The sequence below is a fragment of the Talpa europaea genome, assembly GCF_964194135.1.
Source record: "Talpa europaea genome assembly, chromosome: 11".
Classification (NCBI taxonomy): domain Eukaryota; kingdom Metazoa; phylum Chordata; class Mammalia; order Eulipotyphla; family Talpidae; genus Talpa; species Talpa europaea.
The window spans coordinates 95,356,430-95,372,497 of record NC_140078.1 but is presented as its reverse complement, the minus strand read 5'-3'; the positions used below and the strand labels follow the sequence as shown (position 1 = coordinate 95,372,497).

General features: G+C 57.2%; 1 protein-coding gene across 1 annotated transcript in view; it reads right to left on the bottom strand.

Annotated features, from left to right (window-relative positions):
- Window positions 1-449: 449 nt before the first annotated feature.
- The window catches only part of CHCHD6 (coiled-coil-helix-coiled-coil-helix domain containing 6), a 205,261-nt gene continuing 189,642 nt past the window's right edge, over window positions 450-16,068 (bottom strand). Inside the window, exons 7-8 of the mRNA XM_084246432.1 lie at window positions 3,107-3,245; window positions 450-642 (exon numbers count right to left, since the gene is read on the bottom strand). Of these exons, the coding sequence (XP_084102558.1) occupies window positions 637-642; window positions 3,107-3,245 (145 nt within the window). The 3' untranslated portion in view covers window positions 450-636. The remainder of the gene's footprint in view (window positions 643-3,106; window positions 3,246-16,068) is intronic.

Genomic DNA, 16,068 nt, shown 5'->3' with positions numbered 1-16,068 from the left:
AGGGTCTGGACACGGCTGCCCTCTGCAGAAGACCCCAATGCCTGGGCCTGGCATCCACCCCCTACCCCTCTGCAAACGTCCAGTTGTGGGGTCTGTGCCCGCCCACCCCACCCCCTCCCTGAGCAGCATACCATGCTGCTGGGCATCTAGGATCCCACTCTACCCAGTCTCCGGCTCTCCAGCACCACCCATCTAGCCTTCTGTCAGAGCCGAGACACCTTTTCTCCTTGCTCCATGCCGAGAAAGAGCGGCTTTCCCCTCATTTTGTGTCATACCTGCTCTGGGAGGCCTTTGGCCACTGCAGTGAGTTACGATTTCCAAACCTGTCCCCCCGCTAGGCTGGGTCCTCCCTGAGGGGCGCAGTCTCCTTCAGCCTGTGTCACCAGGGTCCAGCATGGGGCTGGACACGGAGGAGGCCACAGCGACGGTCTGGCCGCCAAGCGATTGACTGAAACATTCCAACGCTTTATTTCTTTTTGGACAGAAGCACACATAATATTTCTTAAGTGCATGGCAGCCCGAGCACAGGAGTCTGAGGCCCAGCAGGAAGCGGCTGGCTCTATGGACTGTGGTCCCATACCTGGTCCCTTCTTCAGGGCTCCCGGCACTGCCAGAGCCGGGAAGGACGGCGGCTCCTCAGCCCTGGAAGGAGAACAGGTCAGAGTTTAGTCACTGCCCTGCGCTGCAGGGGCCCTGTGCAGGCCGTGCCCTCAGCTCGAGAGGGCCCGGCTCTCAGGCTGCCCGAGGGCACAGCCACCTGTGAGCCCCTCTCTCTCCGCTCCGAGACCTGGGACAGGACCTCTTCACCTCCATGCCCAGCACATGCCGCAGCAGCCACTGGCACAGAGCCTCCGCTCCGCGGGCCCCCACCAGCCCCCACACATAGACAGGCTCAGCCCAATCGATGGTGGCCTCACCGAGGCCTCCCCTCTGCCCTCCGAAGCATTCAGAGTTTTCTAAATGAGGCCACTTGGAGTGCAGGCCTCACCATCAGGCTGTTGCTTGCTGGATGAAACCCGCTGCGAGGTGCTGTCCACAGCCACACTTCCCCGGGCTTGCAGGGCACCCACAGGCGCTGGCGCTCACCCCAGGATGTCTCCCTGCCCAGTTCTCAACCAGGTGTGCCTCTCTCCTACCTGCTCCCTGGCTGCTCCCTGTGCCCGCCCCGGGGCCACTCTGAGGGGCAAATGGCTATCAGGGGAACCTTCCTTTAACCCTCCTATGGTTTCTGCCAGGATGCTGTGGGGAGGAGGCTGGCAGAGGGGCGGGCGTGCCTGCAGTGCTGGCTGCACCTCACAGGCAGGGGGCAGAGAGTGCGCCCGAGCCCGCGGGAGTCGGGTGGAACACGCTTCCCGAGAAGGAAGACACACAGCGAATGCAGCGGAGTGGGAGCTGGGCCGGCCTCTGCTGCTGCCAGTTGCTCCGTCTCCAATTTGGGTGTTAATAATGCCAGGGGTGGGGGCCGGGAAGGAGGGAGGCCTGGCAGTGCCCCAGCGCCTCTCTCAGGCGTGCCGGAGCTGCAGAGAACACTCTGGAGTTGAATGCAATCTGTCTGCCTTCGTAATCACATTTTTGCCCCGGTGAAATGAAGATGTATTGGTAAGACGTTCGTTAAGGATACAGTCTGCTGGGGGCAGGGGGCGGGGGCTTGGGGCCTGGGAGAGCCGGGGAGGACAGTCAGGGCTGGACGGGAGGAGACCCCCGCTGGGAAGCCAGGCAGCTGCAGGGGGGCCCAGGTCTTGCCTGCAGCAAAAAGTCAGGTGTGTGGTGAGCAGGGGCTTGGAGCAGTCTGTCCATCTGGGCACGCCTCTATCAGACCTGGTAGGTACAAAGAAGCACTGGGAGAGCCACCTGCTCCCGCTGGCCCACAGGGCATGTCTAGGGCAGCTCCCGACTCCCTCTGCCGACCGTGTGGCCTGGAGGGCTGGCTGTGTCTTTCACGCTCAACTTGAAAGGGAGCGGACGCCTTGCCAGGGCCCATGACAGGAGGCCTAGCCAGGCGTTTTGCCCACCTAATCCGAACTGCCGGGGTCTGTTGGCTTCTGTGCTGAGCAGACTCCGGGCAGCGGTGCTGGGGCGGGTGCCAGCGCGGATGGGTGGGTGCGTGCCAGGTGGAGTCACGCGGTGGAAAGGTGAGGGGGCTCTGGTGAGGCATGTTTCTACTCCACAGGAGAAGAATTCTGCAGCTGAGCCACATGATCTCTGACCTCAGCCTCTCCTCCACCACAGCACCTTCTCTCCTGCTCTGACCCAAGACTTTCCATGGAATCCATGGAAAGAAGGCCCCTCCAGTGGCTCTTTCAACCCACTACAACCGACATGCCAGCCCTCTGGTCAGGTCAAGCCAGGTGCCTCTACATGGGAGGTGAAAGGGGGGGAAGGGTCAGGGTGGTGGAGGGGTCAGGGCAGCCTGGAGCTGGACCTGGGAGGGGGATGGAGTTGTCCAGAAGAGGAGCAGGAACTGGGGGGTGTGTAGCAATGGCAAGGTCAGGAAAGGAGGCCAGGCCTTGGGAGGGGTCACGGCCCTCCATGGCCCTCGACTAATAAGATGGCCTGGTCAGCCTGAAGTGAGGCTGGGGGGCAGGAAAGACCAGGGACCACCGTGATCCCCTCCCATTCCCCAGAGGTTGGGCCCTGGCATGCCAGGAGCGGTGAGGGACAGCAAGGAACCCAGTCTTTACCCTCCGCAGGCAGGCTGCCTGGCTCCCCGACCTCCCCGATTAGAAGGTTCTTCCGTGGAGCATCCAGCTCTTTGGATGAGCCCTACCCTGCACGGTGAGACCCCTGTGTGTTCTCACCTCTCACTGTCCGAAGGTAGGAAGTGGGTGGCATATGTGTGCCCTTAATTAGGTGGTCAGCCCTTGACTTCACCCAGCACTGTTGCCAGCCTCAGCCTCATGGGGCACAGTGCTCCTGCCCAGATGTCCAGGTGCAAGCCCAGGAACTGCCAGGCAGAATGCGCAGGTGGGGGCTGAGGTCATCTAAGGCCTAAGAGTCTCTCACTGTGCAAAAGGCAGAAGACTTGTGAGGTCTGACTCAGCAGCCCGAGGCAGAGAGATACCTCCAGTTCTTGCAGGGCCCTACCCCCGCCAGCCCTGGCCCTTACCTTGCGGGCGGCGGCACTCACGCAGTGCTGGTAAGCCTTGACCAGGTCGGAGCACAGGAGCACCTCCTGCACGTGGGCTCGGTAGCAGCGCAGGAGCTGGGCCTGCAGTGCGGAGCACACGGGCTCCCATCTGCGGGGCCTGCGGGGACAGAGAGAGGGGGCTGGGCTGGGGCCGGAAGCAGGGGTGAGGGCTCACTCACCTGGCACCAGTCACCCTCAGAGAGGACCAGGGGCACTCAGGGGTCAAGCGCCATGTGGGCGGCTCCCAGGCAGCAGATGCCAGAGGACTGGGTTGTGTGGCTCAGGGTATGCCCTAGGGGGAGGGGGGCAGCTGGGGGAACCCCGCCCCACCCTGCACTCTGGCTGCCTTCCAGCACGCCTCCCTCCTGAGGAGCACACTGGATTGTGCCAGTGACGAGACAGTGCAGCTATCTGCTGATCCAGAGCTGTTTGTTCTGATTTATTATTCTAATCCATGAACGACAGAAACCGCAGAAATGTCTAAAGAAGAAATAAAAATTTCCAAATCTTACTGTCTACAGGTAACTACTGCAGTATTTTAGGGGTATTTTGCTGTTTTTTTCTATATTCCTCTATCAAGGGACTTCTAGAATCCACAAAAAGGAATATGCTCTCTTTTAAGAATATGAACAACAAAAGGGAAATAATGATCACGCGCCAGGTGGTCGCCAGCATCCTCGGGCCACTGACGGGACCCTCTCCAATGCCCCACTCTCCCCTCCCCTTCCACTCTCTCGCACACACACACTTACACATACACACCCACACTCTTCAGTCACACATACCTCACACACATGCACACCTACCCACACACTTACACGCCCATACATGTGCACACCCGCACACACGGACATTGACACACACGGACACGCATGTAGACCCACGCACAGGCACGCTTTCTCATACACACCCTGTACATGTGCACTCTTCTCATACACACGCACACACAGATGCATGTCCTCTCACACACTACAAGCAGGCACTCTTCTCACAAAACACATGCACATACACGCACAGGTACACACTCACACTGCAGTGCTCCCAGGCCAGGTGCACACAGGAAGGAGCCGCAGAGACACAGACGGAACGGCAGGGCAGCAGCCCCGACGTGGCTGGTCTTTCAGCACTGAACACCCCCCATGGCTCAGGCATTCAAGTGGAGTGTAAAAATGCAGAAAACCACTCCTCGAGTTCCTCGGCAATGAAAGGCTTGCTATTATGCTTTCTGCAGCTCTGCTCCTGTCACGCAGGGGGAGACTTGTAGGTTCATAATTCTCCTGGCCCAGTATCTCTATACTTAAAAAATCGAGCCATGCCACGGTTGCTGGAACGGAGCGGCAGCATTATTATTTTAAGACAACTCAAACAAACCGAGTTCGTCAGTTAAGAGCAGCAAGGAAGGGAACCGTCTGCAGCTTGGGAAACGTGATATCAGGACGTAGCTGTCTCACTTGGCAAATCTGCAGGAGGCACTTTCTGGATGGTGGCACCACCGTTGCTGCCAGGGGACGGCCCCCTCTCTTGGGCACCATCGCCATGGGCTGGATGCCATCCTCTGGCCCGCCGTCTCCCACACATCTCCTCTCTCCTCTCCCAGCGGCCAGGCCTGGATGATACGCCCACCCTCTGAACAGTCTCTAACAAGGGGAGTGAAATGACCATGTTTAGCTCAGACAAAAAGACTTGGGGCCAGGACTTGAACATCCAAGGCTTGTGAGCTGAAGGAATGGGAGGGGTGGTGGGGCCTGCCCAGGGCGTCCGTGCCACACCATTGCCAAGGCTGAGTCTCGGAGTGAAGCGTGTAAAACAGCCAGTCCCTGGAAGAGGGAGGCAGAAGGGCAGCTGAGGAGGCCACATGGCCGTTCTACCCCGACCACGTGTGATTCCATGAGGTTTTGAAGACAGTGCGCGCTGAGAGCAGGGAGACGGCGGGGCCGCTGACACGGTTCCGCCTCACGTCCCCCCCATGTGGAGGAGTCCTAGAGATTTCTTCCTTCAGGAGGACACATGGGATCCGTGCTCAGTGCTACCCTCCCTTTCCGGCACACTTTAGACAGAGGGTGCCTGGGGAGCCCTTCAACTGGCTCCAGTTGCTACTGCAGACTCATCTGGGGCAGCGCATGCCTCGGGCGCTGCCGGGGACACCTGCTTCCACCGACGCTGGTACGTCTTGTTCAGAGGCCCTATGTTCACAACCCTTCTGACAAAGATGCGTGGAGCTGTGGGCCTCCCGGAATGGGGTTTCCCGGGAGGACAGCGGCCTGCTGGAGGCGTTCTCTCGGGCGTCCTCCGTGTGCTGACTCCCTCCCCCCGTTGCCTGCTCTCCTTCAGACAGAGCCTCGCTTTCTGCCTGCTGCCCCAACTCTCCTCCCTCTTTGTTTTCCTCTCTTGCTCAGTCCTCTGGTGGGAGGGGTAGAGGGGCAGCTCGTCCCTTTCAGAGTCCAGGCCTGCCCTTACCGGGGGATGCCTGGAGGTCGTGCACTGAGGGGGCCTGCTCCTTCCACACCGCCCCCCACACACTCTCCGAGCTGGTGCACACCTCTCTCGCCCCCGGGAAGCGGCATCTGCCCCCACGATCACCCCCACCCCCAGCACCTGCTCCTGGCTGCAGCTCAGTGGCTGGCAGGCACTGGCAGGTACCTGTAGCCGGACAGGGGAAGCTCCAGGCTCATTGGAGCAGAGCTGTTCCGAGCTACACACAAGCTGGAGGCTCACAAGTCTGTGTGGCAGACCTAGCTCACGACACAGTGGGGGCAGAGGACCTGGGCTGGTGCCTTGCCCAGTCACGGGGAGCCGGTGCTCTGACCCCCACAGCCACGCCCTCTCTGGATCCACCACCCGACACAGCCTCTGCTAGCACTGGCTGGAAATGGGCCGAGCAGCCGCTTTGCACCTGGTCCTGCTCCTCTGGCTTCAGGTCCCTGGACCAGCGGCCCTGTGCGTTTTGAGGGCAAATCTCACAGAACACCCAGTTCAGAAGAAACTGGGCCGTGGTGAAATCCATCCCCTCCACACCAATATCACTCTGGCTGCAGAGGCCTCTCTCCTCTGGGATTTATCAGGAACAATATGAGGAGACAGAACGGCAGGCAAATGTCAACTGGAAGAAATTTCACCCATTTGCCTGCAAACGGTTCTGAATGGGATAGGACAGGAGAGCACAGCTCTCCAAATAAAAAGCTTTCTCTGAAGCAAGGCAGGGCTAGTCCTGGGGTCAACCCATTCAAGCAAGCTGGCGCATTCTATCCAAGCCCGGCCCCGCCCAGCCTGGTCCCTGGCAACCCTGTTTACACTGCATACAAAACAGCTCAAATTTTTAGAAACACTCAGTCTTGTGAACAGCTGCTCTTCAAATGCACAAAAAAATGTCTGCACAGCGAGCTGTGTACTTCCCAGGGACCGAGCTGAGTCCTGTTCCGCTCCCTGAGGGGCCTTCACCACCATGGACACAGGCACTACCTGTTAAGATAGGTGGCTTGAGGGGTCTCCACCCCAAGTCAGAAGTCCTCGAAAGCACTGCTAAGGAAGTAGGCTCTCGTCAACAGCCAGCCCTTGCGCTGCTCTCCCGCTCCATGGGCACACACCTGCCCCAGGCTGATGGAGACCAGACGGGGGTGCGTGTTGTGGTTGTCAGTGCGGGAACCAAGGTGGGGTGGGGAGGCCGGCGTTACTGGTAGTGCTGGGAGGAGACGAGGGACACAGGAGGGCTGGCACTGCCACGCCAGGTGCAGGCTTGAAGGTGGGACCCTGTCTGAACATGTCCCTCCCCCTACAACCTGCTGTTGTTCCAGATCCAGCTCAAATCTCACCCAGGCCTCCCAGCTCCTCCTTCCTCAGGAATCCCAGGGCACGTGTCCTTCATGCAGGACCAGCAGATGCCTGAACATCGTGCCCTGTGGGCCAGAGGGGAGAATGGACAGGCCCAGGGGTAGGTTCTTGTTCTGCCACTTCCCCTGTGGTTGGGAGTCCGATGAGGAGAAGAGTTGCGCCACACAGAGCTGCCAGGCGGGCGGGCAGGTGGTCCTCAACCCCGGCATGGCCTCTGGTCAGCCCCGCCTGTCATGGGTACTCAGCGAAGAGGTGAATGTGTTTAGCCTGCACAAGGGCTTCCACCCCCGTGTTCCAATAGCTCCAAGGGCAGGTGCGGCAGCCACAGGGCTGGGGCACACACAAGCAGACCACAGAGAACATCTGACCTTCAAGTACTGCCCTGTCCTCTCAAAACAATGGACCCATGGCTGACGGGATGCTGGAAGCATGACGAGGAAGCTAAGAAGGGCGAAGTGGGCAGCACGAATACCGTGATGATGCTGGGCCTTCAGCACCATGGGTAGCCCCCTCCCCACAAGAGCCGCCCCAGAAGCAGATCCTGCCTCCTTGGTGGGGTAACACTTTTCCTGATGTGAGAGGTAATAGAGTCATTCCAGAATCTCCCCCTACTTTCACTCCAGATGTGTCCCCCTTCATGCTAGACGTTTCCCACTCGCCTTCTAATCACATCTTCCCCACCTCTCCCCAAACTCGCTGAAAACTGAAGCTGCATTCATTCCACCTCCCCAGGAGCTCAGAAGTGCCTCCTCTCCATCCCAGTGACCAATTTACCCTACTGGGCGGCACTAGATGCCGCTCCTGCCCCTGCCCATCCCCCATCCTCCATCACCAGAGGCCTCCTAACCCCTCAGCTGCTCCAACTGCTTCTGGCTCGCATCTGTAGAGGTCAAAACCGCCTGTCTCCTACCTCCTCTGCTCCACCTCCTCTTGCAATTCTGGGTTCCCAGAGCAAACCCCCCCACACACCTTCTTACTGGTCCTTCTGGAAGGCCCCTTTCTCCCCTCTAGGTCTCAGGTCTTCTGAGGCCGGACTTCCCTTGACCTCACCCCACAGCTTCTCTCTCCCCACCAGCTACCTCCCCCAAAGCCTACCTGTGAGGTCTGGGCGCCTGCTTCCTTGGACCCAGCGTGCCAAGGAGCACATCATCACCTCAGTCCCAGGCTCACAGACCCCTCTCTCCTGCCTAGAGGGGCCCTTCTGCAGGCCGAGGGCACCTCCACCAGTGATCCCATCTCACCGCCTAGCAGCTGAGTGGCCTCTCCTACTGGCTTTTCTCTCTTGTACCTTTACCATCCCGCTTACCCTCTGAAAACATACTCATCTTTCCAAAAAGTCTAGCAACACTGCAGATCCATTACTACTCTTGCCTCTTAGCTCCCGCTCAGCAGGCTCTCCTTTCCCAGAGCGCTGCTCGGGCCTCTGCTCCCAGGACTGGTCTCCAAGTGCATCTTCATCAGGCTCTTCTTGCTCCAAGACCCCTCCCACCACAGCTTCCCGGGGCCCACCAGCTGCCCTTCCTCTTCCTCCTCTCATCTCTGCAGATACCACTAATGGGGAAGGGGTCATCCTGAGGTAGAGAGGGTCCCTAACCCACTACGACCAGTGCCCTTATAAAAGCAGACACACACACACACACACGTACGCACGCATGCACGCACGCACACACACACACAGGAAGAAGGTCCTATGATGAAGGAGGCTGAGACTGGAGCAAGAGGCCTTCTAGCCCAGCAATGGCAGGGCCCGCGGGCAACTCCAGAGCCTAAAGAAAGGCTTGGCACACACGCCTTTCTCCAGCCTCCAGGGAGAGTCTGGGCCTACTGTCTACGAGCACCCAACTCGGGTTCTTCATCATAACAGCCTGGGGTCGCGCATAGTCAGCCGTGCAGGAAAGGGATCTGACCACCACTCCCCAGGCCCCCTGCTAGAGGCAGAGCTGGCAGGTGGAGCAACCACTGCTGGGGGGTGGAGCAACCACTCATTGCCTTTCTAACAGAGAGCAACCTGCACCTTTCTGTGACAGGCTACACACAAGCTCGCTTCTCCAAGAGCCAGCTTGGAGTCTGCACAGCTTCTAGACTGCCACCCACATAAGGTGTGATGTCCACTTAGTGGAGAACTGGGCTCTGCCGACGTGCCGGACCTCACCTGACTGACAAGTGGAGGGGCCATGGCTCTGGGCTGTAGCGCTCCACCCTGTTCACCTGGGCACCCTCAGAACCAGAACCAATACCTGCCTGGACCTAACACATGCCAGGTCCTAAGACTATCCCCGACAGTCCGGTAAGGTGGTGTCACTGCCCCATTCTGTAGATGGGGACACTGACCTCAGAGAGGTTAAGTGACTTGCCCATAATCTCACAGCAGTAAGAGGGAGCCAGGATAAGAACTTGCTCTCCATACCGTGTCTATCTTAGAACTTGACTCTGAAAAATTCCAAAATTAGAAACCACTAAGGTATTGAAAAAAAAGCAAAGCACGCTTGCCCCAAACCACATAGCACGCAGGGCTCTCGAAGGGACGCAGAAGTTTTCGGATTCAAAGTGGAAGGTAGGGGGCGGGGCCGAGGGGGGCAAGGCTGGCAGATGCAGAGGCACGGGAGGAAGGTGATGAATGTGTGGTCGCGCAAAGCTGACAACAAAGGCCAGCGTCAACTGGAAAGGTGGGAAGGACCAAGGAAAAGAAACAAAGCGACCCCCAGCGATGCAGGTCTGGGTCAGAGCAGAGAAGCGTCTCCCTCCATCACGGGCCCGGGCGGCGGGAGAGGGTCGCGTGAACCAAGCCGGGGGGCTCTCTGCCCAGCTCGCCGCGTCTTCACATGCGCAGTCCCAAGCCCGCTGTGTGCGCTCTTATTTAATAAATGAAATCTCATCAACTTATCCTTCTTCTATTATCACTGCTGACATCAATCTGATAATATTGGCCTGGTGTGGAATTGGGCTATTATATGTCCTCCTGATATTTAATTTCAGAGAAACATCGGCAGGGGGTGAATATATGGAGCAGGCTTTTTATTACAGGCAGCAGTAAGGAGATTCCAAGTGAATTAGACATTCATCTTCGTCAGGTCCAATCTAGCTATTCAGGAGAGGTTTCTGCTTTAACCCGTGGCTAGGGCTGAGGTGCTGACGAGTCCAGCCGGTTACTGAGGACTTGGTTAACTGGCTGCTATCGACCATGTGCCATTCAGCCTGGGTAAGCGGAACCCAAAGATCCCACCATCGATCAACATGCCAGGCGGGATCACTATCAGCGGCTCGATGCCGGCCTCCAGCTGCCCCCATCCCTCAGGCGGGTGGCAGCTATTCCGAGAGCCGAGGTCTGGCGCGACGGCCTTTCCGCCGAGAGCCGAGGGACAGCTCTGCTCCCCAGGGGAACCGGAACACAAATTGGTCCCTGGTTGCCGCTTAGTCAATGAAGAAGAGGCTGCCTGTGACGGGATTCTTCCCCAGAACACTCGGTTCCCACACATATCACACACCGAATGGGCCATTCACTCCTTTGTTCCTTTGTTGAAAAAATAATAGCGGATGCACCCCTTCCCATAGCCCCCCTTCACCACCACAGCTCCACGGGAGGGAGCGGGCCTGCGATTTCTGGGCATCCACAATGAGGAAGGAAGCAGCAGAGGCACAGTGGTCCTCAGTGTTTGAGGAGAGCCACACTGAGAGCCCACCTGGGGCTGAAGAGCTTGCTGGCGAGGATTCTGCCCCTGGGGAGCCTCCAGCTCAGCCCCTCAGCAGCCATGGCCCTGGGGCAGCCTCAGGCCCGGGGTGCTCTGCCTGGAGCAGAGGGCACAGTGGAGGCTTTCAGGACACAGCCTCTCTGCACTGGCCCGCACCCGAGAAGGGAGCCAGACACAGTGACTGCCCCGAGGGCCCCCAGGTCCCCACAGTCTGAGGGCAGCTGCCGCTTCTTTCCCTTCCCTTCCCATCTCCCACCCGGCAACTTCAGCCACCTGCTGTTTACCTCCTCACTCTCGTGGGTCCACACCCCCATCTCCTGGCCCACACTGGCAAGTGGGACCTCCCTCAGCACAATGGCACAGAAGCCCTGCCCCGGAACGCCTGGGAGAGGACGCCCACTGGTCTAGGCCACCCTTCTACCTCTGTGCCTCAGTCCTGCTGTTCTCACCACCGAGTTCCCGGGACCTGTGGTGTGGTGGACTCTGCCCAAAACTACCTCCCAAAGGCACTCACTGCGAAAGAGCCTCCTCACACGTACCAGTCTTCGCTAAGTACCTGCCTCTGTCCGGCTCTACTCTCCTGGCCCGCCCGGTCGCTTCCCCCTCTCAACAAGCCTTTCCACAGAGAAAGGTGGGAGTGGGCCTAGCCACTCCACTGCAGCACACCCAGGTAAACAAGCATCACTTTCTTCATCCAAGTTAACTACATTCACCACACAAAGACCCTCATGATGGGGAGCATCACACCTGACCTCAGGGACTCCACCCACTTAGGTAAGGCCCAGAGGCGGGGCCAGCCCCTCCCTGTGGCACCAGGCCAACCTCTTAATGTGAGGTCAACACCTTCTGCCTGAAGACCCTGGGCAGGTTGCTTCCAGACACACAGCTGCACTGACACCCAGACACACAAAGCACTGCAGGGGCTAAGTGAGGTCCAGGAGCCAGGACAAGAGGACTGTGACCCATGGCTGAATTTCCTGAGGTGACACCCTGAGCAGCGATGTGTTGGCCAGAAGCTGTCGCGCAGCCTGCACAAGTGTGCTGCAGAGGAGGGATCCAGGTCTCGGGAGCACCTATCCCCGGGGGTTGTCTGTGAGACATAAAGGGTGAGGGGCACCAGTGTCCTCAGAGGATCTGTGGCTATTCTTCACAGGCCAGGACTGAGGCGGAAGATGCTGCTGAGGAGATGGGCTCCTGAGCTCACGGGAGGAGCGCGGGCAGCACTCTGGACTCCAGGGCCCCTCAAAGGAGGTGGAAGTCTCCTGTGGTGGCCAGTGTTGCTGGCACTGAGCCACTGGATAGCCGCTCAAGTCTTAGCTGATTTGCATAAGTGAAGAGACCCTTAGTCAAATGAGGAATATTTGACTACAGTCAGCATGGTAGACCTCAAATAACAGTGACAGGCCTGCCCCAATTCCCAGACCTAAGCCCCTTCAGGAGAGCTGCAGGTGAGAAAGTGCCAGTGAGAGGAACCCATGCGAGACTGGAGAAAGACAGAAGTCACTTTTCTTCAGTGGCATGAGGTGAAGAGAGGGGCTCTTGAGAACCTCCTGCTTCTTTCATGGAGGTGGAGACAGCTAGAGATCCTCAAGAGTCTGGAGAATTCCAGCATCTTCTCCATCGGTTCTTGAGAAGATTCCAGCTTCCATGCTTGAGGTTGAGATCTTCCAGGTCCACACCATGACCTCCAACAGCAGCCTTACGACCTCCTGCGTCTCTTCCAAGGCCAGTGTAACGCCTGGATCCTGTATTAATCCTTTCACACCTGGAAGCCACATAGTGCCTTCTCTTTTCCAGACTGAACGCTGAATGACACAAACCCCGTCTTCTCGGGCGTAAGTCATCTTTCATTCTTCTTCACCCGTCCCTCGCCGTCAGGCTGCTGGTCTCTCAGAAGTCCATCTGGCTTCACTCCAGTTGACTGACTATCTCTGTAACAGTTGTCGCCATTATGAGTTTGCTTTCCCTCTGCTCACCCATCCATCCACATGCCAACACATGAAGGATTTCCGTAAGCCAAGCACTCCCCCCCTGAGGGGTGGGGGGGCTCACAGGGAATAAAGCCGGTCCCATCCCACACTCATGCAGCCTCTGATGGAACAGACTAGAAACACCTGCATCAAGCAACCACACACATAGATGTGGCGTGACAGAGTGGAAGGCAGGCATGGGCGGTGACAGGACTTGGCTGGGGGTTGCCCTAGGGAAAGGGATCAGAGGAGAAGAAGCCCCCCGAGGAGGTGAGGCTGGTGCTGGGCCCACGGGAGTGGAGAGCAGAGTCCTGTTTACTCTGGGTCCCAAATCTCTTAGGGCACTGTTGCCACTTCCCTGTCTTCTGTCCCTATTACCTGTCCCTACACTCCACAGTGGCTTCCCAGCGCCTCCCTATTCCCTCCGGCCCACCCTCCGCTCCTCCCCCAGTGTGTGTAACAAGTAATCCAACAATGAGCCAGTGCCCAGCCTGACTCCCGTGGACGCAACCCAGCACCCTGTGTACAGAGCTCAGGCGCCTCCAAATCTGCCCTGTTCCCTGCACAGGCTCCAGCCACGCCTGAGCACAGTCTCTGTTCCTGAACACTCTGGTCCTCTAGGGCTTCTGGGTTCAGTCAGGGCTGAGCCCACCTCAGGCCCAAGGTTGTTCTGCAGCCTCCATGCCCCCGGTTGGCAGGTTGCCTGGCCAACTGACCTGCCTTCATGGGCCACTCTACCCGCTTGATTGCAAGGCCCTTGGGCCCCAGGGAGAGCCAGGTGCTTTCCACAGTATCAGCTGAGGGCCGCCTGCGCATCCACGCTGTGTCCTTGTGACATGCAGTACGGAGCTGTCACGGGCTACACTTGTGCTTCTTGTCTGGCCTGTAAAGTCCTCTCATCGCTCATTTGCTCCCAGCCCTGGCTGGTGCTGCACACGGCAGGTGCTAAATGAATAGGTGGAGAGAGAACGTGCCTCGGGCCATCCTCTTGACATGCCCCACATTTTCCTGAGTCTGAGAGGTGGCTCCCTGCCCAATGACCCCCTTCCAAGGCTCTACACAAGTGCCACTTCTGTGGAGATGCTGGCGGGGTGCTCCTCCTGACACAGGCCCACACTGCACCTGTGCTAGCTCGCCCGTGACCGTGTGCCCGTGGCCCTGGGTCAGCTGCCGCCAACCTGCTTCCACTCCAGGTGCCTTGCACTGGAGCAAAGTGGTCCTGATCCTGTTCGCCTCTGCTCAGAGGCCACGTTTGACTCCAAGGGGGCTGGTACTGAGCAGCAGCTGTGAGGGCACTGAGCACTGCAGCCGGACCTGAGCAGGCAGCCTCCCTGCTGGACGAGGAGTACCTCGAGGGAGGCACCCACAGCTCATGACTGCATCGGTCCTTTCCTACCTCTGGCTTCCGTAGCCTCTCTGCATAGAGCAACGTCGATGAAAGTCTTGAGTCTCACGTCCCCAATGTCCATCTGGCTCCTTATTGTTACCACCACCCTTCAGCCCCCAACACCTGGCTTGGGCCTCAAGAAAACCCCTCATGTCTAGCCTCCACAGGCCATACCCTTCCTCCTGGGGGCCTCCTCCCATCATCCCCCAGCTGTCTGTGACCCCAGACTCTCCCTGAAGCTCTACCTACTCCCCAGCCACTACATCCAGGTAAATAATAGCTGTGAACTATCTCCTTCACCCATCTGCAAGCAGAGCTTTTCCTCACTGTCTTTCAAATTGTAGAAATGTTTTATCAGCTGAAATCTTACATATAATCTTGATAAATAAATGGATTAGTACAGAGTGGGAGCAGGAGGATGACTTCCCACTATGATGTCCCCAGAGCACATTCAGAAACCAAATGGCTCAGAAAATCCCTGGCCTTCCCCTGGTTAGCCGTGGGAATCCAGAGTGGGAGCTCCTGGGGGATGGGGAGGTTGACAGTCCCACTGCTACTAGAGGAGGCAGAGGGGTCCTCAAGGGCACCCCTTCACTGGCACAGCAGCAGTCACCAGGGTAGGAGGGGACAGTTGGCAATGTGTTCTTCAGGTAGACAGCACCCAGAAAACTCAGCCTCAATTTCTACCATCACATCGTGGCTGTGCATCAAATCTCGCGTGACCATATAGAAAGATAATACAGAAATTAAAACAACGATACAAATCTGCATGTGCCCACACAGAGGTAGGCTCGTACATGGCATGGGGATGAGGGCAGAAAAAGACACTGATGTGACTTCTCACGAGCTGGTCCTACCATGTGCCACAGAGCATCTGTGCTCTTGTGGGTACAGCGACAGCATCAAAACATAAGCCTGGAGAGATTGTGGATTTTTTTGAACTTTACGTTTTTCTGCATTGCTCGTCTTAATAAAAATAATATTTGTGTATCATTTTTCTGATTGGAAGACAAAACTTTTGATTTTGAAAAATGGTAAAGATACACACCTGAATATTTTTTCATTGCTGATCATTTTAAGGTGCTACTGTGAACAGCAAATCAAATAGTGCATAAACACAGGACCATCCAGGATGAAGATGGGCATAAAATGTAGAATAAAGGAGTACGGGCATGAGTAGTAGGAGCTAAGTAGCTGCTGAATTAGAAGGCAGGAACAAGGGATGTCCTTATCTCTAAAATTCTAAAACAGAAGCTCCAAATCAATTTGCTCACAGACAGAGTCAATGGAGTAAGTGTAAATTCTGGCATACTTGTTAAAAGATCGATCACGTTATTTTGGCATACCATCTTGTTCCATCACTGCCCAGGTATGTACGAGATAAAAATCCCGGTTTTCTACACTGTCACAAGTCTCAGCTGTACCCACCAGTGTCCACATGGCAGGACGGTATCTCAAAGCAATTCTTGCTTTCCCCAGCATGCCCCCCACCCCGTGCATACCCACCCCACACACCCATGCACGCACAGGCATGCACACAGATAGAGGGACACACAAACAGAAACTGAGAGACAGGCTGCAACAACCGACTAAAATGAGCATGAAATCAAGTAAAGACAAATGTAATTTCCTGCATCCCAGTTTAAAAAGAATCAACAGCACAAGGCTAGGAAGGGAGAGTCGTGGCTTAACAGACTTAGTACACTCCTTCTACAGTTATCTTCCTCAAACACACATCTGATCATGTCATTTCAGAGCTCAGGCACTTTGATGACTTCCCAAGGCATCAAAATGAAGCCCAAAACCCCAGGCACTCAAAAATTCTACCATCGGGTCCCAGCTGTGTCCCCAGCCACACCTCCTGGAGCGGTGGAGTCTGGAGGCAGCTGGCGCTCGGGCTGCAACCTGATGCTGCTGCTCAGCGGCTCCAGCACCCTGGGCAAGCCGTTCACTTCAAAGACGCTCATGTTATTGTCCACAGAACAGGGCTAACCATAGAGGTGATGTCTTCCACGGGACTCATGTTGCCAGGCCCATGGTGAGTGTCTGATAAATACAAATGTCCCC